This window comes from Hyalella azteca, unplaced genomic scaffold (genome assembly GCF_000764305.2).
Source record: "Hyalella azteca isolate HAZT.00-mixed unplaced genomic scaffold, Hazt_2.0.2 contig7948, whole genome shotgun sequence".
In the NCBI taxonomy this organism is placed as follows: Eukaryota; Metazoa; Arthropoda; class Malacostraca; order Amphipoda; family Hyalellidae; genus Hyalella; species Hyalella azteca.
Window position 1 is genome coordinate 245,709 of NW_025938055.1, and position 25,885 is coordinate 271,593.

The window sequence follows — 25,885 nt, forward strand, 5'->3', positions numbered from 1 at the left end:
TTGTCGTGCTGGGAATTTAGTATATTCGTGCTTGGGCTTCTTCCTAGTGCTATGAAAAACTAGAAGTAGAGTGCGCGTGTCGTTGACAGACGCACCTAATATTGTCCTTGCACACGGCATTGGGAAATAGTTTTGCTGAACCTTGGATCGACCACTTGAAATTGTATATAGTGATTTCTTTTTTATTATTTTACGTATGTCTTCTTTAGGGGTGATTGTATTTGTCTTGAAATTATTTTCGCTCGTCTATTTCTGTCTTCCACTAAAAAAAGAATTACGTCAAAGCAGCGATATCCCTCAAATTTGTTTTATTTAATAACATGATAACACGATGCATGTATATGATTTTACCATTTACAAAGCAGCTTAGTGTTGAAGATCAGATTAGTTAGAATTCACTTATTAAGTTATGATGGAAGATGTCATCAAAAAATGAAATAAAGCCAATAACATACCGGTAGTTATCTTTTATGCCAGTCATGTTGTTAATTAGTAATGGTTAGTGGCGTCTTCAAAGTTTTTTTAGGCTCGAAGAACAAATGTACCCAGAATTTTAAGCTATTAAAATTTCGATTAAATTCACAATAACTTCAACGAACACGTTTGGGAGTCCTTAATACACACTAGCATATAGTGATAATGACGACTTTGAAAGTATCTATAGTCAGAGTCTATACAGCTACATAATTTCATCGAGATATATAAAGTAATCTTAGAGATTGGAGCGTATAATTAAGATGGTCCCCCGAAGATTTTCAAACGAAAATCATAGTACAATAATTGGGATTATTTTAGGTGGTAGGTATAAAATAACTTTATCCAAGTGAGCTCTTTATTTGCTTGATATGAATAGTTTCCACCGTCAGTTGGAGAAATTTGCAGTTAGCCACAGAATTATTTTCTGCGAGCGTAAAAAATGTTTTGACAGTAACTGCAAAATGTTTTATCAGAGATGTAAATAGTTGTCCCATTGTTATTCGTTGCTTAATTCGGTAATCTCACAAGCTTCAAAAGTTAAGCAAACTTTTTCTCAGAGTTCAGTGCAGTAATTGAATATTGATGCAGAAACATCGTTCAAATTACCTGTTTTTTTTTATATAACAAAGTCGATAAGAACCTGGAGCTGTTGAACATTTATACGTTCTTTTAGATGTGCTTTGAAAATGAGGAAAGTGTACGACTTTTCTTATAATCAATTACCACAAATTTTGGAGAGAAGCATTCAATGAGTTCCGATAATATTTTATTTGCATAATGCATCTGTAATATTGCATCTGTACTATTACAGATGAATTTTATTTAATGCATCTGTAATAGTGTCAATAAATTCTTTCCTGTGGCAACATTTTGAATCCTGATTGGCGTGTGGATTCATGGTCTTCGTGGGAGAAAGTCAGTTGCGTTCGTGGCGAAAGCACGTGTGTAATTTTCGTTCCTTGAAATAACCGGCGAATTTTGAAGCTATAGATATTCAGATTTATTTGTAATCCCTTGCTCAAACCTACAATTAATACATTCAGACGCAACTGGCTCTCTCCCTCTGGCCTCTGAGATGAGAGGCCTTAGAGATCTACTTTGAAATCAGAGTGGCAATATAGTACAAGGAAACCCAGTTGTGCTCAGGCTGGGAGGTGTGATCTGTTCATACCCGAAGTCTTAAAAGCAATTAAAAAAAAAAAAAATGGTCTTCGTGACTCGTGAGTTAGAAATTTTTACGGGTGTTTGGAACACCGATGAACTCAGAAGCGAGACTTGAATAAAGTTCATGCAAGCAAATAATATTAATGAATAAAAATTGTTTAATTCCGATAAGGAAGTATTCTTCTTATGATGAGAAGTTTCTTTTCCAGATATGTTTCTAATTTAAGAAAACAAAGTCTCTGTTCTGTTAGTTAAGTTGAGGTGCTAAGTGCTTGAACTATCCGATTTGAAACAACGAGTGCTCGGTATGTTGATATTTAAACCTTTCTGATTCGCTAGTGCAATTGAAATAATTGTATATAGTGTATAGTCCAGTTCAGTCAAAAAATAACGGATAGTTACACACGCATAAAAATGTTTCTAACTCTAGTGATCGCTATGTATTTTTGCTAAGTTATGATTTTCTGTGCGAGAAGCCATTATAAATTACGCAATATAATGGATATGTAAGAAAAAACCATTGAGTGTGTGAAATAAGTGTCTGATGTTGATAGATAATTTCGATGACTAGAAAATAGTTAGTTTGCTATTATTGAAATCCCTTTGTGAACTGACGTGACCTCTCGGTCTCAGGACTTCATGTATGAATACTGAATAGCATTGACGACGATTAAAATGAATTGCCTAATCGGATTAGCTTTCATTGGTCAGCAGGACTGTCCAGGAGTGACGTCAAATTCACGTCACTTGGACCATTAACCAATGCGGAGGTGAACTACATCGCTAATTAAGATTAACCTTGATGAATTATGCGGTTGGTTCAGTGCTGCCCTCGCAAATCTTCAGATAATGTATATAAAGTTATTCTAGTTTGAAAGGATTTTTATTTGAAAGTTTAACTACACCTACTTAGCAGTTGGCAAAAAAATTCACGGACGATTTTTTCGACGCATAATGAAGTAGCGAATTGCTTGCAATGAATATGCTATCGTTCGTTTAATTTTTCAGGTCCAGCAGATTGTCAGACAAACTAAGGTTGAACTTAAAATTCAAGTGCCGGTATGTGGAAATGACGATTGTTTGAGACTGAACTGAATTTCTCTTTCGTCGCAAGGCGGTTTGGTTCCTAACTAAATTCAAAGTCGTCGCTACCGCCGCTGCTGAATAAAATTTATACGGTTGATTGGTACCTTGGAATTATGGCTGCAGACCAGACAAATTATTTTATCGAGAAGTGTTCTTTCTTTAGAACAAGATTGTCCTCATTATTTCTCTTTATCTCCGCATTAGTTCCAAACTTTCTCGCGTTTGCGCAATGAAAAGCTGGGTTCTGTGTACATATTATTTATGTATGACCTTCTAGGATTACATATATACCATTTTTCATTGTTGCATCTGCGGATGATTCAACAAATGGGAGGACATGATTGAACCTCGGCTGAAACATTGGCGCAATCAAACCTTTTATCCCATGTTCGAGCCATATGCACAGCCTGTGACCAAACTTATGTTGGAACTTGAACATAACAAAGCAAATGTGGTGGTGGCATGGGGTGTCAGTGGCATGGGGGTGTCGATGGCATGGGGGTGTCGGTGGCATGTGGGGTGTCGGTGACATGTGACATGGGGGGTGTCGGTGGCATGGGGGTGTCGGTGGCATGGGGGGTGTCGGTGGCATGTGGGGTGTCGGTGGCATCGTTCATGTAGAACCATATTCCTAATTTGAGAACTTATGAATACGTAGTTCCGGTCTCCCAGGAGCGGCTAGGAATAATTCTGTGCAGTGACGCGATGCGACCGCCGTCCATCTGCCGCGTGGGGCCACAGCTCTGCCTGGTCCTGGCGCTGGCCGCCGCCGCCGCCTCAGCGGCCCACGCCCCCACGAGGTGAGCGAACCAGAGAACAGGAAGCTCTTCGGGTGCACTCTAGTAATTCTTGGGCCAAATATATCGCAAATAGTTATAATAAATAATAATAATAGCGGTTTCAGCATTATTAGGCCGTAGGCCTGTCGCCCATTCTAAACATCGCAGAATATTCACAGCTTGATGCAGTTTCGAACTCGCACAACTCACTGCTACAATTCTGCAGTGAATCGGTCAGAATCGCCGATTCTGACCAGAAACTGGCGCACAGAGCTGGGATCGAACCCGCACCTCTCTGCACCAATCTTGGTACTCTGAACCGTAATCACAGTTGAGTTAGTTACTTCGACAACCAATCACTGACGGCTTTTTAAGCTGAACCCTCCAACCATAATTTAGAAATTTGTTCCTACGAGTACCTTGAGGTTGCGTGTACTTAATTAAGCAAGTAGAGATAGTTTGGCTTCGGAACATGTATCGCCTTGCGACATGCGGACGTGTGTACGAGTATTGTGTTAAACGTTCTGACCGCCTCTTTTAAAGAAGCGTATTATACATATGGTGTGGAATGATGGACTATTTTCACTTGAACTTCAATTGCAGATTCAATTTGATTCCACTCTAGTTTAATTTAAATAAATTTAAATAAAGCTAACATTGATTTAGATTCGAACTAATAAGTACACGTGTTTGTTAATACCAAACATATATAAACATACATATGTATGTATACGAATAAATCAGAGGTCAATACACATTTTCATAATACGACCCTTGATTCATGATTTTCAGCTTGTGGCACGGACAGGAACAAATCGATGCGACCCAAAAGCTCTCCAACCACGAAGGTATTGTCAAAACGTACAGCTGTATTCTCCGAAGCATGAGAATGGAAAGATTTTTGTTGCAAAATTTCTGAAATTAAAACGATTTAATATCGATAAGTTTTTTAAATTTGTGTGCGTTCGACGGGTCTTGGTCATAAAAACTTTTAGGGAAAATAATGAAAATTTACGCTATTGGTTATTCGTATATTATTCATGTGCAGTTATATATATGACTGTGACTTCAATAATCTATACCTATTACATCGTTGAATGATTGACGTGATCGATATTGGTTGGTCCGGATATTTTTGAGTGGATATTATTTATGAGGTTTGGCTTCTAGTTGAAACTTTGAATAGAATCTCGACGAGACTAAACCGCGTCGCTGACTCGACGTGCACCAAGAGCCCCTTAAGGGAAGTCTTGAAGGTAATGATATACCCTTAATTACCTTCAAGGGTATTACCCTTGAAAGGGCGCCTTGAAGGTAAGGATATACCCTTGTTCCCCTCCAAAGGTAAATCCATTGAAGGTAAGGATATACCCTTAATAGCCTTCAGGGGTATATCCCTTAAGGGGAGCCTTGTATGCAAGCATATACCCTTAATGATCTTCAAGGGTATATCCCTTAAGGGGAGCATTGATTGTTAGGATATACCCTTAATTACCTTCAAGGGGATAACCCTTGAAAGGGCGCCTTGAAGGTAAGGATATACCCTTAATTGCCTTCAAGGGGATATCCGTGAAATTCAAGGGGCGCCTTAAAGGCAAGGATGCTGGCAGTCTTTACACGCTCGCTCAGATAAACGAATGGGTCGTATTTTCAAAATAGTAAACCAATTTGTTAACCACCGCATTAGCTGAGGACGTTCGTAATACCTCTTTGTGGCGGGTCAAACTGGGTTAGGATGACCCAAACGAGGTTAAAAAGTGCACCAATATTTGAAAAAACCCTATCTTATTTCTCTCTGTGCTTATCTGCATTAAACTGTTGCTGATAGCTGGGAAGTTTAGAAAGAATCATAAAGTTTGAACATACATAAATAATACATATACATATCATATACAAATCATATACATAAACTTATCAATCTCTATGTATAAATTATATCGGCGTATTTGATAAGTGTTTATACTTTCATATTTCTATTAAATGTATCAAGTTTTATGAAATCTTATGTTTGACGTAGGCTTAATACGGAGAGAATCCATTTAATTGTTAATTTTCAAGTAAGAATGTTTGCATTTCAGAGCTGCCATTAATTCGAGAGCAGCGCAAATTAGCTCCACAGTTCCTTTCGCTACGAGACGATGCTGGTGAGAAGCGACTGATTCTGTGACCCTAAAGCCCCTAAGTCCACATATTTTAATGCCTTTTAATTAAAGTGACGATATGCATTAAGAATAGAAGTTATTTTCTGGTCGAATTAGTGAACTTTTCGGCAACGTCATCTTACGGTGAATGCTATCGACTAAGGGAGACGAAAATGTTTGACCAATAATGTAAATTTTCTAATGCTTTTCCTTCGTTTTCCCCCTGTTCATTATTATATATGGGATTATCGAATCGGAATAAATGAATTTGTACCGATTTTTTCTAATATGCGAGAAAGTTGCTAATTAGTTTAGTGCCATCCGGCCGTCAGGATATTTTCTATGAAAAATGTTAATACATGGAGGACGAGTTTTCCCCATAAAATAAAATGCTATGAATGATTTAATGCAAATTACAATCCTCTCATCAACAGGTCTTGCTATTGCCGAGCGATTTATCCCCATAGGAAATTTCGCTGGAAAGGCACTAGCTGCTCTGCCGCTGAGGCTTGCATTTAATGATGAACTTCTCGTCGCCATGGAAATAAATGCAGAGATAGTCGTTAATGTTCTGCAAATGCCAAGCCTTAAGGTAAACTGGAGCAAATTTTACGGCTGAAAATAAGGTTTAAATGAAATCTATTTCAGATTGGAATAACGTTTGTATTCCCTAGCGTTTGGATTATAATTGCGTATTCTGAGCTCATTTGTGCCTTGCTTTTTATTCTCAAAATTGAGTAGCACTTGATCTATCGGTAGCAAGTTTCTACCAACTTGATTCTAAAAACATCCAGTTATACATTATTTTTTCTCTCATAAGGAAATTTTAGTGATTTTCAGTTTTCTAACCTCTCAACTTGAATGAATTTTTTTTATAAAACGCGTTAGTGCTTTAATTGAATTTCTGTGTTCATAGTTTATTTAAAGAAAGATTTTATTTCAGACCTTCGAAGCTGCCAGATTTCCAGGATCAGGAAATTGTTTCCTTGGTGCACATCCTTACAACACTCAAGCCGTGACCATCGCGTGTGCCCCGCCAGCGTCCACGTCTGGTCACCCAGCGCTGCACCAGGTCTCCGTGAGGCATCTCATCCGTGGGCCTCTGCATGACAAGTTCAAAGTCTCCTCGCCGGAACCGGTCTTCCGGACCGACTTTTCCTCGGCTATTGCGTGGTAAAATTTTGGTACTAGGATTGACCTATCATTGGTCGTATTAAGTACTTAATACCGGTACTTTGATAGTTAAAAAAAACTTTGGTACTAGGATTGACTAATCATCGTATTAAGTACTTAATACTTTGATAGTTAAAAAAACTTTGGTACTAGGATTGACTAATCATTGATCGTATTAAGTACTTAATACTTTGATAGTTAAAAACATTTTGGTATACTAGGATTGACTAATCATTGGTCGTATTAAGTACTTAATACTTTGATATTTAATCAAATGATAAGTACTGTATTTGTTAGCTAGGTAATATTATCAGATTTATAACAAATTAAGGCTCTGTCATATGTAACTTATTTGAATATTCATCGAGTGATGGTTCAAAACATGGCACCCAATTGATCGAAAATGTATAAAAGGTTTCTCATTAATTGTTTCAGGGAACACGATGGGAAGCATTTTCTATTGCTTGCCGGCGAAAATGTCACCAACCTGACGGAAGGAGAGTTCAGGAGCTCCAAGCAGTTCAGGGCGATCAAAAACACGAATGTGGCAAATTTTGAAGACAGTATCCAGATCTACGAGAGGAGTGATCAGCATATTGACTTGGTTGAAACGTTGCCCGCTCATTCACCCAAAGAAGTTGCTCATTTTATCATCAACAACTTTCATTTCTTAGCGGTTGCTGAAGGAAAACCTGGTAAGGTCAAATCTCATATAATTTTTGCATATTTACGTTTGAGCTTAGGAACCCATTTTGCTGGATCCGTGAAAATTATTCCCGTATGTGGGGAAAAAAATTAGTTGAAATAAATGTACCGTAACTTTTCTATTCGAAAAGTTGAATATTTAGAAAGTGTTCCCCTGAATATCTTAATATCTTTTTTCGAACAATCAAGATCTTTATATTTCTTTTGGTAAGAAAAGAATGCAACAGGATTTTTTTCACTGGGCCCCAATTTAGCAGAATATCAAAAGTAAATAGGCTATAAGTCTATTAACAGGAAGTATTTTTAATACTTCTTAAGTATACTTCTAAGTAGAAGTAATTAAGTCATAAGTAATCAGACTGTATATATAAATATAATTAACTAGAAGTATTGTTAATCAAACCTGACTTTAAATAATTGTACTTCACATGTCGCATGTACATTTCGAGGAAGATTAAATTTTTCTGAAACTTTAATGCATTTGTATTTTAAGTACCGTGATACTTGTCTAACATAATTTAAAGTACCGCGATACTTGTCTAACATAAAAGTACCGTGATACTTGTCTAACATAATTTTAAGTACCGTGATAATGGTCTAACATAATTTTAGGTACAGTGATACTTGTCTAATATAATTCGATCGTTATTGTTTTTATTGCGTATGCAGTTGCTCTTTGAAGCAGCGATGGGTAGGTACGATTTAAAGAGTTGCATAAAAGGTTGGTTTTAGTCAGGATTTACGGGCCCCTTGCGCTCTTTTTTTTATTGTGAATTGCAACATCTTGTATAATGCAGTTTTGATTTATTGATCCAAAGTTCATGCCTAGTTTTTTTATAAGTGAAAACATTCTATGTGTAGCTTGGGAAGCGCACCTAAATATGAAAAGCTCTGTCCAGCTGAAGCGACACAGATGAAGCTCTAAAGAAAACATTTAAGAGATATTCCCACAATTTTGTCTATCAATGTCTCAAGCGTTATCCTTTACACGATAATTGTTTGTTGAATTAGCAGGTTCTCCTCAACGTCTCAAGCGTTATCCTTTACACTATAATAATTAATTATTGTTTGTTCAATTGGCAGGTTTTCCTAGCCTGGTGTACCGCTATTCGCTGGACTTGGCGCGCTATGTTCTTCTCCAGCGCCTCCCTACTCCCGGAGCAGCCGTGGCGCTTAAAGTCTTCACGCTTGGAGAGGCGGTAGCAAAAGATACGTTCTTAGCTGTTGCATTCGATTGTCTAGGTGAGTTAGGGAAACTTTCTTAATTTCATGGCACTAAAAATTATTGTTACCGGTACTGAAAAACAGCTGAGCAAACGTCGTAAATGTCGTAACGCTGAAAATGATCAGTTGAATTAAATTTTTTTTTTATATAGACGCACGATTATATTAAAAAATAGTGATGCAATTTCGGTTAAACGCCCTTTCTGGTAGGTATTTAAAACGGACTTGAAACTGTATATCCTGTGGAATTATTCTCTCCACAGTCGTTAATTTGGCAGCCAAGTTTGTTATTATGAATTACTGAAAACTTGGTGCCCAATTATGAATATAAATTTATATATTTATACTAAATTTAAATTTATTCTTAAGGTCTAGCTTGTTCCGTACAGTTGCATGCCAGAACAACCACACGGTGATCATCTTCAAGTACAACAACGCGAAGTTCCTCCCATTCCAAGCCCTCAGTGTGCCCTCGCCCACCGGTATCCACGTTGTGGAGGTACGAGCTTACAAATTTTACTGCCCTGGGCCTATACTTTCAAAGCTCGATAAGTACACGTAAGCAATTACGCTCTATTTCTTTGTCTATGATTGGTGGATTTACGCTCTATTTTCTTGTCTATGATTGGTGGATTTTGCTTGAAAGGCTGTCAATGATAGGCTGATGAACATACGAACTTTTTTAATGAAAGTATTGGCTCAGGGCCTATACCGCTACCGCTATGAAAGTATAGGCCCAGGGCCTATACTTTCAAAAAAGTTGAGAGATCGTAAGTTCATCAGCCAATCATTGACGGCCTTTCAAGCAAAATCCACCAATCATAGACAAGAAAATAGAGCGTAAGTACTTACGTTCACTTAGCGAGTTTTAAAAGTATGGCCCCTGATCGCCGCGGCTGCTGGACGATGATGGATGGTTGAGTCGAACTGATAGGGAGCAGCTATGGTGTTTTTAAATCCTCTGCAATGCTCCATGACGAGATTTCGAAATCTGAAATTACCCAATCGCCCGTGTAAATCGGTAACAAAGAGTCATCGATTTTTTTTTTTGGCTTCATCAAGATTAATTTTAATCACTCAAAAGCTTGAAATAAGACCAGAACAAGACTGATCGATTTATTGGCAACTGGAACAGCTTACATTCCGTGTAATTGATGATTAGAACCAATTCTTTGATAAAATTAGTTACCTTCGATCTAAATGCGTTCCTTCGAACTGAATGTATGGCTTGGAACTGAATTCTTGTCTTCGAACTGAATACTTGTCTTCGAACTGAATACATGTCTTCGAACTGAATACTTGTCTTCGAACTGAATACTTGTCTTCGAACTGAATACTTGTCTTCGAACTGAATACTTGTCTTCAAACTGAATACTTGTCTTCAAACTGAATACTTGTCTTCAAACTGAATACTTGTCTTCAAACTGAATACTTGTCTTCGAACTGAATACTTGTCTTCAAACTGAATACTTGTCTTCGAACTGAATACTTGTCTTCAAACTGAATACTTGTCTTCAAACTGAATACTTGCTTCGAACTGAATGCACGGCTTCGAACTGAATTACTTGTCTTCAAACTGAATGCGTGGCGTCAAACTGAATGCGTGGCAACTGAATGTATGATTTTGAAAATGAATGCATGGTTTTGAAAATGAATGCATGGTTTTGAAAATGAATGCAAGGCTTCGGATATGAATACACGGCTTCTGTTGGCTCTGCAGGCATCGGGCGGAGTTCTCCTAGCGCTGACAAGCAGGGACGCGGCGCTGAGGTTTTACCAGCAAGACGGCTGGAGGTTCGTGCCCGCATCTCCCGGTGGTCTGCGCCAAGGACTCAGCGCCATCAGCGTCCAAGCCGCCAGCAGTCCTTCCTTTTCTGCTATAAAACATCAGCCTTCGCCGTGCTTTGTAGGTGCGAAAAATTTGAAGATAGACCGCGTGTGAAGATGAGAAAATATTCAACATAGAATGGTTATTTTTATTAATCTACGAAGCAGTTTTCGTTGCGTCTGGTTTAAGGGAATCGAGGGGAAATCTTAGTCTTAGTTATTGTTTAGAATAAGTTTTTAAAGAGGAATTTGATTAAATTGAAATTTCAAATCCTTTTTCGACATAATAAAGCTCCAGTCGCATGCAGAACTAGCGTTTAGAATTACATTGCGCGTGTACATGATAAGAACCTGCAAACACGGATAGAAAATGATTTGAATATTATTAAAATGTTACATTTGGTCATTTATTTGCTAGTAATATGTAGGAATGCGATCGAAAGTTAGCAGCTAAGGTAACGAACTATGGGTGCTCGTATGGATATGATTGTTTTTTAGTATTTTATCCAGGCTCTTTGAAGTGGAGCGATATCTAATCAAGAAGGCATATCTAGGGCATCTAAAACCATTATCATTTAATGTACTTCAAACTAATCTTAAGTTCGTTATTCAACAGTTGCCCATACAGCCGCGAATGACACTTCAAGGATTGAGACAACCATTTATCGACCGGAGTTTGTACACAGATCTCCATTCAAGGTGAGGTTCCGCAACATTTTAAGTCTTATTTCATTCGCAACATTCCGGGTCTCAACGCGTAACGTTACTAGTCTTCATTTATTCGTATCATTTAAAATATTTCAAATGAAAGAAACAAATCCCCATTTATTCCAAGCATTCCGAGTCTTCATTTATTCGTGACATGCAAGTTTTGATTCATTAATACTACCACTGACTGCGACTTCAGTGTGAGTAGGGATTCAATGACTAGTGTAATTTATTTTGATATCCATTTCTGCTTGTGATCTATGGTTACCAGTCATTCATGTACGAAAAGCATAGCCGACAGCTTACGCATCTGCCGCCATAGGGTAAAAATTTTGCATAATTCCCTATATTGTTCGCTTAAATGTTTAAATTTTTACCCAGGACCTCTACTTCGCGTTATCGGCTTCAGCTAATCAGTTCATGCAGACCGCTGACATCGCTGCTTCTGTGAAAGCCTTGGTTGACAAGGCGCCAAAAACTGACCAGCCCGCTACCTTCTCATCGCATATTAAATTCAAGAATAGTCTTGTGATCCACAACATGAGTGCCGTGAAGGTTGATATTAAAAGAATTATCTACCCTTGTATATTGTTAAGTATTGAAATACGACCAAGGAATATTTGTTGAATGCAGTCTAATGTACATGTTGATTCTCTACTCATCTCTGCTGATTGAATCCGTTAAATTTCGTAAGATTTAAGTTATTTAACCACACAGGATAAGCTTCGTTATTTATACCCTTAATCTACATTTGTCATCTACAAAAATGAGAAAAATTAAATCATCATTTGGATCTATATGACTTAATAGGGGTCCAGCTTAGTACATTTCGTTTATTAGCGTCCCCTAGCCTTTTTTATTATTTATTCATCATTTGGATCTGTATGTCTTAACTGTGGTCCATCTTAGTACATTTCGTTTATTAGCGTCCCGCTATACTTTTTGCCTCACACTTGACGTATTGGATCGATACCCAAGGTTTCTTCTCCACCTCGAGAGCTTCCGACGACCGCGGAAGATTTTCTTGAGAAAGCGGATTCTTTGCTCGCAAAACTTGCGGGACTGAGTCTTGCGGCCAGACGTGTGGTCAGCGTCGACACTCCCGACGATTGGCCCAGTGAGTTGGTGGGAAGTTTTGAAACATTCATAGTCTTCTTTTATTTTTAGCATTCCAATTTTTCTTCGATTTTCAGTATTCCATTTTTTCTTTGATTTTCAGTATTCATTTACTATTTTCATATCCAGCAATAAATTTCTTCTCTCATTTTCAGCAAATCATTTTTATTCCATCTTCAATATTCAATTTCTTAAATTTCTTCTTATTCGACTTTCAGCATTCAATTTCTTCTTTCATATCCAGCTTAGTAATGACGTCAAGAAGTAGATGAGATCAGTTCTGACTGGTACCAAAAGTATTTTTTTTAGCAAGGCGTTTTGTTTGGCTAAATTTACTTGTGAAGCTAGTGCATTGAACTTGAAAATTAGTTATAAGTTGGAGAGAGAAGGCATGAAATATTTGAACGAAATACTCACTTAATAATACACAATAAAAAAAAATATTTCCTTCATTCATCTATTCCATTCCTGGTAAAGTTATTTGTGCACACAATTTTTCATTTTCCTACCTATGAAGCAAAATAAATGCAATAATGTCTGTCGTCAATTTCAGGAAACCTTCGTGTGAAGTCAGTTTCTGTCGTTGGCCGAGGATCCGTCTCAAAGCTACGTGTTAACGGTACAGTCAACGGCTTTCCGGTTCCTGATGAGACATCGTTGATTCCGATCAAGGCAACGCAACCAATCCGAATTCTTTCAATGCGCTTTGATAAAATTGCTTTCCAGGTAATTTGTGACTGTATTTTTTCGATCGCTCCCTTTTGACGCCATTTCCGTTCCTCCAAATTCGCCATCGAAAAATTACCTGATTTATTCTCACAATATTCTTTTTTACAAATCACGCGGTGCTCATTTATTTTAATTATCAGAATATAGGAAGAAGGATTTGGCGCCGAAGGTACAGGCTTTGAGCTTGACGAAACTTTAATAATGCGTAAAACGAGTTCATAAATGCCTCCTATTGATTAATTTTCAGCCGCATTAATGACCCTTGGTCCCAAAGGCTAAATTCAATGCAATTAACTACATTCAACAGAATGAAGTTCGATTGAAAAGCATGAATGGCGTTCCTTTTGAAAATTACATCACATTGCGCGGCAATCACGACATCGCAGCCCGTGTAACTTTCCTGGATACGTTGAAAGTTGACCACATCACACTTGCAGGAACTTTGAATGGACACGATTTTTCCGAGTATTTGACGAAGAATTCTGATCAGAACATCACTGGTGAGTTTTCGTCTTTGGGTGTTCACATTTAAATCTTGCCAAGGAATCATTACGTTAATTTATTCTTGTAAGTTTCCCCCTGTCATTATTCGAGACTTTTTTTATTTATATATGAAGAACGAATATTGTAAGCTTATGAAACTTGAATGTTGCAATAGTACGCTCAAAATGGCGTACCTACTTTATTATTTCTGAGACTCCCAAAAACTCTGACCGGATTTAATTTCTGGTCATGAAATTGAGTAACAATAACACTTGCTGATTTTAATTATTTCTTCAAGCATGAAAAAACCATTTGCAAATTTTTATACATTTCTCATCAGTTTGCAAATAATGATAATCAAAAATATTACTGGCAGTCCTAAATCATGGATAATAATCAAAAGTAGTTTCAGAAGATTTTTGGGCTCTCAAAGTCCATCTTCTTCAATCTATTCTAGGCCTCATTGATGCTATTTTCTTATTTTATCTATCAGGAAATTTCCACTGTAAAGTCGGATACATCAACAACCTCAACGCTGGAAACATCAACGGTGTTGACATGAGACGCTTACTTGAGACCTCCGTGTCGAGGCATAACGACTTCAATATTAATGGTGATCAGTTATTTTGATTTCAATTTCATAAATTAATTTGTTCCAAATTACTAATTATTTGATTTGCCGGTGGATTGGCTTAAATTTTGGGACGAGTGGCTACAAAAGTTTGTTGTATCTGATCAGGAACCATAACGATATTATATTCTATAAAATGATACTAAATTGAATCGACATTTATTTTCAGGCTCGGTTTTTGTTGCGAAGAGCGTCTACAGCAACAAGAACTTGAAGACCAAAACTTTAACCGGTGTCGACTTGGCGGAGTTCAGCAATGATGTTCTCTTGAAACGGTCGCAAAAACCTCAAATTATTTCCGGTAAGTCTGTTTTCAATCAAACAATTATATAGAGGAGCTACTTCTGCCAAACTATTCCAATAACGTGCATATTTATACAAGTAATGATCGAACGACGTAAGAGGGTTCCTATCTTTCCTCGCGCAATGGACAACCCTCGAAATTTCTTACTTTTTGTATCAAGCTTCACGAAGAAATAGTTCAAAATTGTATAGAAATCTTATAGATTAAAGTTGCTGCATTACTATTTTCAATAACGATACTCTGCAATTTGTTGACCACACAGGCTGAGTGTTAATTGTTGGTACCATAGATACTACCAAACGAAAGTTGTGGTTAAATGTCATTCATTTCAAAAACAATAATTGGTAACTACTAATCATTGCTGTTATTTTCTTCCAAGGTCGGTTTATTTTAGATGGAATGAAAGCCCATACGGTAAATATTAGTCGTTTACTCAACAACGTCTCGACTGAAGATCTTTTTATAAACCGTAACGGGTTAGTGCATCATCTAGAAGCGGCACATTTCAGCGAACTGCGTGCAAAAAAATTGCAGGTTACTGGACAGCTAAACGATTTAAAGGTAAAAATAGACGTGGAGTGCCCCAGTGAACTTTTTATTTTCAACTATCGGTGTTGAATTTTGCCCTGAAATAAACTAGAAGTTGAAGTAAATTTCAGCCTAAATGTTGATATTCTACGGTCACCATTAGCCTTATATTTACTGTATATATACATATGAATAATTTGCTAATTGAGCTCGTGATACTTAATTCGTTCATGAAACCGAAAATAACTCTCATCAACAGGTCACCAACGATGGTTCATTAGACGTCATGTTGCTGAATAAAAATCAAACGGTAACAGGGGCTAAAATTTTCCACCGACTTCACTTGAGTGACGTTTTCGAAGAAGAAATCCGCCCGGTCACTGCCTCAACTGTCGCACCAGTGACTACAACGACGCTAGATCCTGACGATGTACGGGCGACTGCTCTGCAGCTTAGAGCCAAACTCGCCAACAAGCAGGCAGCGGTAGACGAGGTCAGGGAGGAAATAGCCAAGTTTAGAGCCCAAGTCATACCTCACGGATACCCTATCGTCTACTCGAATTCATCAACTCGTACCTATGATGATGATCTATTAACAAAATTAAATGAAGTAAATCATGGAATTGATGCAAATGGCTGGAAAAATGAAGTTACACGTTTGATAGAAAGATTAAAGCTTACCGTCACTTTTTTCAAACTGCATTCGAACGTTCACCCTTCTTTGCACAATCTGCTACACGGTCTCGCGTTCAATTTGATGGCACAAGAAGAAAAGTTGTACAAGATATCGCAAGATTTAGCTCGTGAGCAAGCAATTCTTTCTCATCGCCTTTCGACAACGACTGCACCGCCATTGTCATCCGAAGACAAGCGATCTCGAGAACTCGAATTGCTCAGAAATAGAGCGCGCGAACTTGAAACAGAACTTGCGTCACTAAAAGCGTCGGAAACAAGAAGTCTAAATCGTGAAAACGGCATTGATATAAATATTAGAATCCATTCATCAGCAAATTTACTCGTCAATGGGACAGACTCACAAGAAAGAATAAAGAAATTGGAAGCCGAGATCGCTAATGTATCCGAGTCCATACGGAGACTAGAACGTTCTTTGACTACCCGCCTGACTGGCAGTGTAGGCGGCGGCTCCATCGTGCACGGGAAAGTGGCAGGGCAGGACCTCGGCGAACTGAACAGACTTCTGGAATCCATGACGCCTTCAGACGTCGAGCAAAAGGACTTCTTTGGTAGATTTTGACATATACTTTATTTTGGATTATTCTTTCGTCTTAATCCATCCATTGGGCCAAGTTAGATCGTGAAATTATTGTTGATAAGAAAAACTCTCTGGTCTTCAAAGAAATGTACATTAAAGAAGTGCTTCTGCCCAACTATGCCTATGTGAGTGAGGGAATGTACTAATCAATTTTGTTCACGCAGGAAAGCACTCGTCTAGAATTAGCAGAGTTGAATTCCAGTCTGCTCTGTTTGTTAGCAACTTCAACGGCGTGGATTTGAGAGATCTCTCCAGGAAAATAATCCCGCTCAATTCATCAACTCTTCCGTTCAACTTGTTGTTAGCCGGTGACTCGGAGGTGAGAAATGAATGAGATCACTGACTAGAATATTGAAACTTCAGAGAATGAACATGCGACTATTGAAAGTAACATTTCATTGTGAAGTACGAGCGTACGTTTCATCTGACGTCTGGCGTTCAGAAAACCTAAAATATTGTGCGCATGAGACTTGAAACTCGATTCATTGATATCCCCATAATAAGCTGTTTAAGGGAAATAATAAATTACCACTGACAGGTGATATTCCCTCGACTAAAATTTAAAAGAAATATTCTCAAGCCCTTCATTCATAATAGTGGATGAATATTAGGCTTAATTTATATGAAAACAGATTGAGGTAGAGAAAGAAAAGAGGTTAGGTTGCTTTGTTTTTATTTATTTATCATTTATATTGGGTTTGCTATTGAATATCTCGGGGCAGTTTGCGATGTTCTTGCCATTTTGGCAATATTATTCTACAGTTGCCAAATTTCAGCCTAATAACCATTTGAGACACTGTAGAAGCGGAATTTTTCCCCTTCTTTATTTAATAGTTGATGAGGAAAATTTGTTCCATTATAATTGGAGGTGCGAAAAAACGACTGCGCTAGCACTCTGAGTGGCACGGAGCCGAAATAATCAAAAATAATTAAGCTCCCTATTAGTTTCATGGAAATTTTTCAGGAGTTGGATGAATTTTATTTGCATCCTATTCGTAGCTGGTGCTCGAGTTTAGTTGAATTCTTTGCATTTATCCCGCATCCAAAAACATTGGGTGTGTAGTTTATTTTCGTTATTCATCATACAGGTTCTAGGGGATTTGCGGGCGGGATTTATCAACGGTGTTCCTACGCGGGACTTGCTCACACTTACGCGTGACCACACACTCGTTGACGCCGTGGTGTTGTCGGTGAGTATTATAAATGAAGGCTTTTTAAAAATAATGCAATTGCAATTTAAATTTTGATGAGGACAACATATGAACATTTGTGGCTGCTGGGCTAAGAGATCTTACTAGTTCGTGTGTTTTCAGGGCGGAATAAACAGTGGATCAAGTATAACGACAACTTTATTGAACGGTATCGATTTTAGCAAAGAGCAACAACGTTTGGCGAAGGTGAATGAAGACCAAACTTTCGAGCTCAGAGTCTCCTTCTCTCGCATAGAGGCACCAATGTGAGTTTGTTGTTCACAGCTTTTGATCAGAGTTGAATAATATGTAGTTAAATACATTAAAACTGCTCTAAGAAGTCATGTCGCTCAGTGTAGCTCGAAGGTGCACGATAGAGTAGAATGGATGGGCAAGTGGCATTTCAGAACGATAACATCAGGGTTGCCGAATTCTGCGGCAGGAGTTATTGTTCTGAACGGTAGCCTGCTCACCCATACCATTGACATGTACGTGTCATTCTTTGAAATTATTCTATGTCGAAAGTCTAGTTTTAGGGGAATATTTTTATTTCCTCAGGGTGGCGGCCAGCTCTGTAGTCGTGGCTGGAGTAAACTTAGCTGACGCTTTGCTGAGGACTGAAAATGCAACACTAACTGGTATAGTGGAATTGCGAATTAATGAAAATATTCTCTCAAATCTACCGTAAAGGCCAAAGAAATGCACTTTTCAGATATTCTTTTTTTTCAATATGCATTTGCTTATACTTTATCCAACGAAGTATCGTAGTGTTGTCCACAATTTTTTACTTTAACTTCAGGTCGAAACACATTCGCTGCCGGCCTGGTCCTTCCCAACCGCACTGTAATTGCTAGTCTGAAGTCACCTACCGTGAATTCAATTGACCTCGACTACCTCATTCGCAACTCCGTGAGGAAAAGCGGTCGGTAAAGCTTCATCACTTTCGAATTGTAAACTTTGTTCAAATGAGACTTGAACGTGAAGCCTCGTACATTTTTTGCATGAATAATGTAAAATAGAATTGGGCTTCATATAGATTTCATGATGATGAGGGAAATGTTGGATTTCGATTGATGCTCAAGGTTCCTGAAAAATACATATAAATTAAAATAGCTGTAAAAATGCGACAAGGTGACGTACACAACGCTTCGTAATCACTAATAAGATCTGTAACTGAAATAACAAAAAATGTCCTTTTTCATTATACATTTTTAGGAAATTCAGGAGTACAAAGGATAACGGGCTCAAAGTTTTTCCACTCACTGGAGTCACGGGCCAATGTTGGCACCCGCGGCTTCGCCAGCCTACCTGAGACACGAGGCTCTTCCCTCGCTTACAACCTGACCTGGTGAGAGAAGGGCTCCTTATGTCGAGTTAAGGGCTTCCTAGACGAAGGTCATGCTGATGCACCGCCTTCGTCGTCCATCGTCCGATGGGTAGGCCACCCGCCACCGGGCTCCGGAGGTAACGTAGACCGTAACCCCCATGCTCCTGCCCTGTTTAAATGGGCAGTGGGGCATAACTCTACGCGCCCACAACGTGGTGAACTGTTTTTCTGAACCTGAAAGGCGAACCTCTTTTCTATGGCCTTTCTAATTTTGTTAATGTTTTTTATATACCAAGACTGGCGAGTAAAGTTACCATCAGTTGATGAAAGATTAATTGGAAAATTTTCAGATTTTATTTGAACATGAAAGATGAGTTTCAAATGAATTTTTATTACATTTTGCATATTATTCGGCATGATCATACTTGGATTTGTAGTTTCGAGCGCCAAATCTATTTTGGTGAATGGATTAAATAAATAATTTTAATTGCTTTACCAGGCTAGCAGAAAATTCCCTGAAACTTGCCGGTGGTGGCACCGTAATTGGAAATCTACGCATAAACGGCGACGTAACAGCGAAAAAATTGTCCGTGAAAGGTTAGAAAATTAATGCTATTAGTTTCTTGCTAACTCGAAATACCTGAATTATTACTTTCCGTCATCTTAAAAAAAATTAATTCATTCAGCATTCAGGATGTTAATTCATGACAAAGCTTTTGAAATTTTGCTTCAAATTTTATGGTTTCATTTGCCTTGGAATGTTTAAATTTATTTTTCAAATAATATAATACATTTGATAGCACTAGCAGTTATGCTTTGAGCTGAACCTAATTTGTTAATAGTACTTAATTAAGGTGAATTTACTTGACATTTTATTTGCTTTCATGCTCTTTTTAGTTTGTGATTTATGGAAATGCATTATTTGAAATTTTGAACCTATTATTATTCAGTCTGGAGAGAAATTCGAGGTCGGTTTTTCAGGCTTGATCGATGGCGTTAGAGTGCCCGGCTATTGGCTACGAGCGAACGCCGACCAGAATTTCACGGCCGCGGCGCTCTACGTAAACAAGCTGAATGCCAATCAAGTTCGTTCGTCGGTTGAAGGCTTGCTTCATGAACTCTTGGACCGTACGGTTAAAATCAACGCACCCTTCGTGTTCAACGATCGGGTGGAGTTCGGTAAACTATTTGATTACTTTAAATAGGGAATTATATATTAAATAAAATAGGATTAACGATTAGTAGGTTTAATCAATGATTAATAGGATTAAGTAATGATTATTATATTATTTAATGATTAAAATAGGATTGGATTATTTTCAGGTAATGGATAAAAGGGATGTTGCTACACTTATAAAGTACACTTTTATTGAAACCGTTATACTTTACTCACTATTAATATAACTGGTTTTCTAGTATTACTGTGCGGGATTACTGAAAGCATTCTGAGCTTCCGATTTTTTTCAGATGAAATCATTACTCGCAATAACCTGCGCGTGAAAGGCTCTGTTCAGGGTCTGTCCATTCCGGAGGATTTAGTTTCCACTTTTGAGCCGAATATCGTCGTGACCGGCCATAAATTTTTCTTCAGTCCCGTCAAGTCTTTACTTGACGTCACAGACTCCGTCAATTCAGTTAAAGTTAATAAACTTTGCGACGCAAATAACATCAATAATGTTACTGTTCTTGGTGGGTGAAAAATTCGGTTGAAAACAGGTGCAATATAATTTTACATCTGTTCTCTCGTTTTAGCACAATGGCAGAATGTTCTTTAATTGCATTATTTTTGAGCATAGAAAAGTTAATTGACAAAAGATCCTTATTTGTTTTAAGCATTCAACTATAGACGGTGAATGGCGATTTATTTTCGAGTTTGACATTATTAAGATTGTCCATCACATATTTGTCAGTTGAGTATATAGGACTTACTTTTTTTGATTGACAGGTGACGTCATCTTCCATGAACTCGTTACTGCGCAAAAAATATCAACCGGGAAACACGATATATCAGGAGATATTATGGCAGATTTTTGGAGGGTTGATGACAACGTAACCATCACGGGAGACTTCACATTCAACAGCCTGACCAGCCCACTTGGCACGTTTACCGAGCAGGTGAGACTGTGTTCGGTACTGTGGCGTTCTGAGTCATTTTTGGGCCTTTAAATATTTCTATCTCTAAAATCCATCTCGCTTTGAAATATTTCAAGACTAATTTAATAACCTGAAATCGCTCCTTAATTGTATAGTCTTTTTCTGTTCATAAACTATTGAATTTGTTTCTCAATTATTGTTACCCCCAATTACTGATTTCAGATCAACAGTCGGCCTCTCGAAGGCCTCTTCGAACCTCGGCTCAGCAAACGATGCTCCGAGTTGGATATTTCTTCAAACTGGAGTTTCGAAGAATTGACTACCGACGATGCCATCATCAAAAATATTCGAGTAAACTTTTGTGCATCAAAAAATTTCTTTATATTCATATTTAGAACAATTAGACAATTTCGTCTCTGGCATGGGCTACTTCTTCACCATCGAAATGCGGAAATCATGAATAAAGGCATTCTATATTCATATATATCAATGTAACTATTTTTCTCAGCACGAATTTATTTTGAAATTTATTTGCACAGACCGAAATTTTCCAAGGAGTCCCTAGCTTGGAGCTGGGAGCCGTGCTGCTGAAATCAGCAGACCAGGTCATCTATGAGGAACACACACTCGAGTCGGCAAACGTTACATGTATGCTTAGTATTTAGTGCAATAGTGATGTCTAAAATGATGTATAATTTCTATGCAAAAATTTGACTCGTATAGAACATCAGTAGCTTGTATTTCATAAAATTATTATGTTTTTCTATTTGAACTAAAAAATGAAGCATAATTTCTATACGAAAATTTGACTCGTCTGAAACATCAGTAGTTTGTATTTCATAAAATTAACATGCCTTTCTATTTATAAACTTTTCACACGAGAACTTGCGGAAATATTTACTTGTTACGAAAGTATTCACTTCTCACGAGAGCTGGCTGCAACGCTCTTACTTCAGTCATCAAACCTCAGTTATTTATTTTATAATTTATTTGCATTGATTGAACATTTAAATGCCTTCAGTTCTCAAAATAAGCCAAATTTCCTTCCCGTTATACACTAGTCATGTCTCTGCATGGACGCGTCAACGGAGTGGAAGCCAAGAAGTTATTCATTTTATAATTTAATCGCAATGATTAAACATTTAAATGCCTACAGTTCTCAGAATAAGCCAAATTTCCTTCTCGTTGTACACTAGTTATGTCTCTGCATGGACGCGTCAACGGAGTGGAAACCAAGACATTCTGCGCGGTCAAAACCCAGTGCCAGGTTGTCAGCCCGAAAACATTCGATGGCAGCGTCGTGGCATCGCACCAAATACAAATGCCTTTGCTCGAGTGCGTCCATATTGACCATGAATATTTTAGTTGAGCTCTAGTTAGTGAGTAGATGTTTCCTGACGTGTTAATAAAAAGGAACGATATTCGTGCTGAAATTGTCAAGCTCTTGGGAGGTACAAGATGTTTCGTGACGCACTGACGATTATTGCAACAATATTCGTGTTTACTTGGATACAATTGAGGAGTCCACTATAAATGGAGTTGAACAAACGTGACTTCTAAATGAACACCGCTTTAATTTTGTACTGGAAATATTCTAAGATTATTATTGAACGTCAGTCATGTACATTGATTTAAAATTATCCCATGATTTCTTAATGTGTTCCTTGAGTATCCTATGAGTGCATGAAGTATCCCTCTATCGTGTTTTCCGTACAATATATAAATCCTGTTTAATGTATGATATCACGCACGCATCGCGCAGTGGCGTCGTCAATGGAATTTCGATCCGAAATGAATCGATGAACTTGGTCCGGAGATCGTCAGGCGGGCACATACAGGGCGTTACGACTGTTATTGGCAACGTGACAGCGCGCAGCATCAGGTTGGTATTGAATTCAAGCGCATAATAACTGCATTCAAATCTGTTAAACTTAGATATTGTTCAAAAATTTTTGTAACTTTACAGTTCTCATTTGATGAGAATATAAATGTCTCTTACTTGGACCTTTTGAAAATTTCAGTATTTGAGCAATTCCCATTTCTGAAGGTTGATATTTGAGTTAATCAATCCTCTCCTCTATGAACTTGATTCGAGTGTTTCTAATAAATGGGATTCAATTCATTAGCGCCGGGTCTGTGAACGGATATGCCATCAAACGTAAAAATCTTTTTACTAAATCGGATCGCCAGAGCATCGCTTCAGATTTCTTCGTCCAATCTTTCACAAGTGAGAATAATCGATGAGAAGCTTGGCCAACTTCAATATATTGTAGCCTAATTTTATTATTTTGCTTATTTCTTACGTCACTAAAATAATTATAACTGTTAATGGGTCAATTCTCATGCGCAAGTTGTCGGAACTAAACAAATTATTCGAATATTTTCCTAGTAGAATGTTTTTTAGTAGAAGCATATATACACATTCAAATATTGCATGAAAAATGGAATAAAACTTGGGTAGAATCAAACTCTAACTGCCTGTAGAATTTACAATGCATCAGATTCTTTAAAAGTAATTACATCCAACAGGTCCCGCAATTTACGCTCCAGTTATCAACACTGAAGATGGCTTGTTTTCAAACTACAGCCTTGAAGACATTGCCAAGAACGCGGTCAGTTGCTGTTCTATTCCAAAAATTTTCTCTAAATTTTTTGCTTTGCAATTTTTTTAGATTTTCGCTAAAATTGTACCTAATTATTATCTGGACGATAAGAACTAAACTGAAACAGAATTCATGTTATAGTGGCTGCCAATAGATTTATTACAGTTTACATTAGTAATCAAATATTTTTTTTTCATTTTCATATTAGCTACGGCAAGGCCTCCACTCCCCGTTGACTGTGAACGGCCAAGCGGCGTTCACAGGGAGGGTCAGATTCCAGCGCGCAGACTCGGCCTTCACTGCGCCGAACATTTCGACTCCAGCGGACCTCGTTGTCTTAAAGAAAGATTTCTCAGATCTCCAAGAGGCCTTGGAGAACAGGAAGGAGGATCAGATCGGTGCATAAAAAGAATCAAATTGCTGCTCTCGGACTTTCCATGATGCTCGGCCAGGACGATCGACATATTTGAATTTGAATTCAGTGATCACTTTACTTGGGGAATGTCTGTCTTTGAAGCCTGAATGGCATTTTGTGAGAGTCTGAATTTATCTATCTTAGAGGAAGACTTCCATTTTGACCTATTGTATGAAAATTGGCTGAAAGCATTCAAAAGTCTAGGGAAAATTTGCAATTTGTGTTTGTTTAAGCATGAATCATTGACGAATATTGGTCTAAATTCTGGGATTTTCTTACGCGAAAGTATTTTTTTTGATAAGATTTAAGGTTTAAAACTTTCATTTCTCGATGGTTCTAATTTTAGTATCTTCGACTCATCGGCGACTATTCCGCGTGTTACTTGAGGTGGCGAGCACTATGTTTTTGTTCAGAAATCTATGGTAAATGGCGTTTTCCTTTTACTTTAAATCGATGGACCATCTGCGATCAAATTTTCATTCAATGATAAAATAAGCATTTTCAATTTTAAACTGTTGTCCAGATAATGCAGCCCTACGCTGTTCACAGGAAAACGCTTCTTGAGATGGCGTGAGGTGAAGCGACTCGATGGTGGCTGGCACAAAGTAGCACATCTACGGTGAGTACATCGTTTTATTTTGCTTGTATTATGGTCTGATTTTACTCACAAAGTTGCACATCTACGGTGAGTACATCGTTTTAATTTATTGCGCTTGTATTATGGTCTGATTTTACTCACAAAGTTGCACATCTACGGTGAGTACATCGCTTAATTTATTTTGCTCGTATTATGGTCTGATTTTACTCTCAATGTAGCACATCTACGGTGAGTACATCGCCTAATTTATTTTGCTTGTATTATGGTCTGATTTTCCTCTCAATAATCCTTAAGGTGAAGTTTTCAGAATACGATTAAAAAATTTGTGGGGTTTAGAAGAGCAAGGGACTTTTCAGTAAACTCTCCCACGAATTCTCTTAACTATTCCAAGTAAAATTCAAAGGATTGAGCAACTTTCTTTTAAGGATGTCGAGAGTTAGGGCATGAGTTGGAGAAGAATGGATTTATATTAATCCAGAGCTATTTTGACCAAACGATATTAGTAAATTGTTTACATGGAAGTAAGGCTTGCCTCAATTTGTATTTTTTTGAGAGACAAGGCTCTAAATTCATGAAGAGAAAATAAAATTGAAAAAATGTTAAATAAATCTCGACTGTCATATAACTAGCACTGTTGTCGTCTTTATATCGCTACGTTCTTTTCAACATATCTTTTGTTAGGCTTCTCAGGGTCCAAATATAAAAATAAAACTTGTGTCGTGAAGAGCGAGCTTCAAGCTGTGAATCCGCCTATTTCCGAGTGGGTTGATGGACAAGTTCATACAAAAGATGTAATGCAGTTTTTTCGCATCTCGGTCGTCCAGTTAATGACTATCCTTCATGCGAAGAAATAAATTACCTTCAGCACCAGCATATTCTTATATTCTTCTCGGTGACGCCTGGTGACAAATGGGGAGCAAGAATGTCGTGCCTATTACCATATTCTCGCGCTACATCGCCCTCAGCTCTTCTGTGAGGGAAACGAGTAATTCATTATATTTTTAGATGAATGTGTGGAGCGCGCTGTTGAAGCCCTCCGTTGTCATGCTGGACCATCTCGTTTTTATTCGCTATTATTACTTTTTGATGAACGACACCCAGCAACACGCTGATGTCCAGAGCATTAGTTATGACAGTTCCGTACCAGTTTTATATAAATAATTCGTTTATTTATACCATTTTTTTTTGTTATAGCCGCATGTTGATTAAAACTGAGACGGAGTAATTAATGCCATTTGAACCATTTATTTCAAGATGAAATTTAGCAAAGCGGAATTTTGACTTCGGAGAAAATTCTGCCTTATGAGTTT

The 25,885-nt window shown here is 37.8% G+C and overlaps 1 protein-coding gene across 1 annotated transcript in view; it reads left to right on the forward strand.

Annotated features, from left to right (window-relative positions):
- The first annotated feature begins 3,400 nt into the window (after positions 1–3,400).
- The window catches only part of LOC108683406, a 28,423-nt gene continuing 5,938 nt past the window's right edge, over positions 3,401–25,885 (forward strand). Inside the window, exons 1-36 of the mRNA XM_018172718.2 lie at positions 3,401–3,527; positions 4,299–4,354; positions 5,585–5,650; positions 6,082–6,239; positions 6,591–6,820; positions 7,256–7,515; positions 8,609–8,767; positions 9,139–9,248; positions 10,470–10,659; positions 11,193–11,275; positions 11,666–11,839; positions 12,263–12,401; positions 12,954–13,126; positions 13,437–13,629; positions 14,106–14,225; positions 14,413–14,544; positions 14,927–15,108; positions 15,335–16,319; positions 16,513–16,667; positions 17,437–17,538; positions 17,662–17,804; positions 18,097–18,176; positions 18,338–18,460; positions 18,754–18,886; positions 19,365–19,462; positions 19,847–20,044; positions 20,333–20,554; positions 20,811–20,980; positions 21,182–21,310; positions 21,499–21,607; positions 22,156–22,294; positions 22,722–22,841; positions 23,086–23,186; positions 23,489–23,571; positions 23,771–23,960; positions 24,527–24,596. Coding sequence (XP_018028207.1) covers positions 3,433–3,527; positions 4,299–4,354; positions 5,585–5,650; positions 6,082–6,239; positions 6,591–6,820; positions 7,256–7,515; positions 8,609–8,767; positions 9,139–9,248; positions 10,470–10,659; positions 11,193–11,275; positions 11,666–11,839; positions 12,263–12,401; positions 12,954–13,126; positions 13,437–13,629; positions 14,106–14,225; positions 14,413–14,544; positions 14,927–15,108; positions 15,335–16,319; positions 16,513–16,667; positions 17,437–17,538; positions 17,662–17,804; positions 18,097–18,176; positions 18,338–18,460; positions 18,754–18,886; positions 19,365–19,462; positions 19,847–20,044; positions 20,333–20,554; positions 20,811–20,980; positions 21,182–21,310; positions 21,499–21,607; positions 22,156–22,294; positions 22,722–22,841; positions 23,086–23,186; positions 23,489–23,571; positions 23,771–23,960; positions 24,527–24,596 — 5,870 coding nt within the window. The 5' untranslated portion in view covers positions 3,401–3,432. The remainder of the gene's footprint in view (positions 3,528–4,298; positions 4,355–5,584; positions 5,651–6,081; positions 6,240–6,590; positions 6,821–7,255; positions 7,516–8,608; positions 8,768–9,138; positions 9,249–10,469; positions 10,660–11,192; positions 11,276–11,665; positions 11,840–12,262; positions 12,402–12,953; positions 13,127–13,436; positions 13,630–14,105; positions 14,226–14,412; positions 14,545–14,926; positions 15,109–15,334; positions 16,320–16,512; positions 16,668–17,436; positions 17,539–17,661; positions 17,805–18,096; positions 18,177–18,337; positions 18,461–18,753; positions 18,887–19,364; positions 19,463–19,846; positions 20,045–20,332; positions 20,555–20,810; positions 20,981–21,181; positions 21,311–21,498; positions 21,608–22,155; positions 22,295–22,721; positions 22,842–23,085; positions 23,187–23,488; positions 23,572–23,770; positions 23,961–24,526; positions 24,597–25,885) is intronic.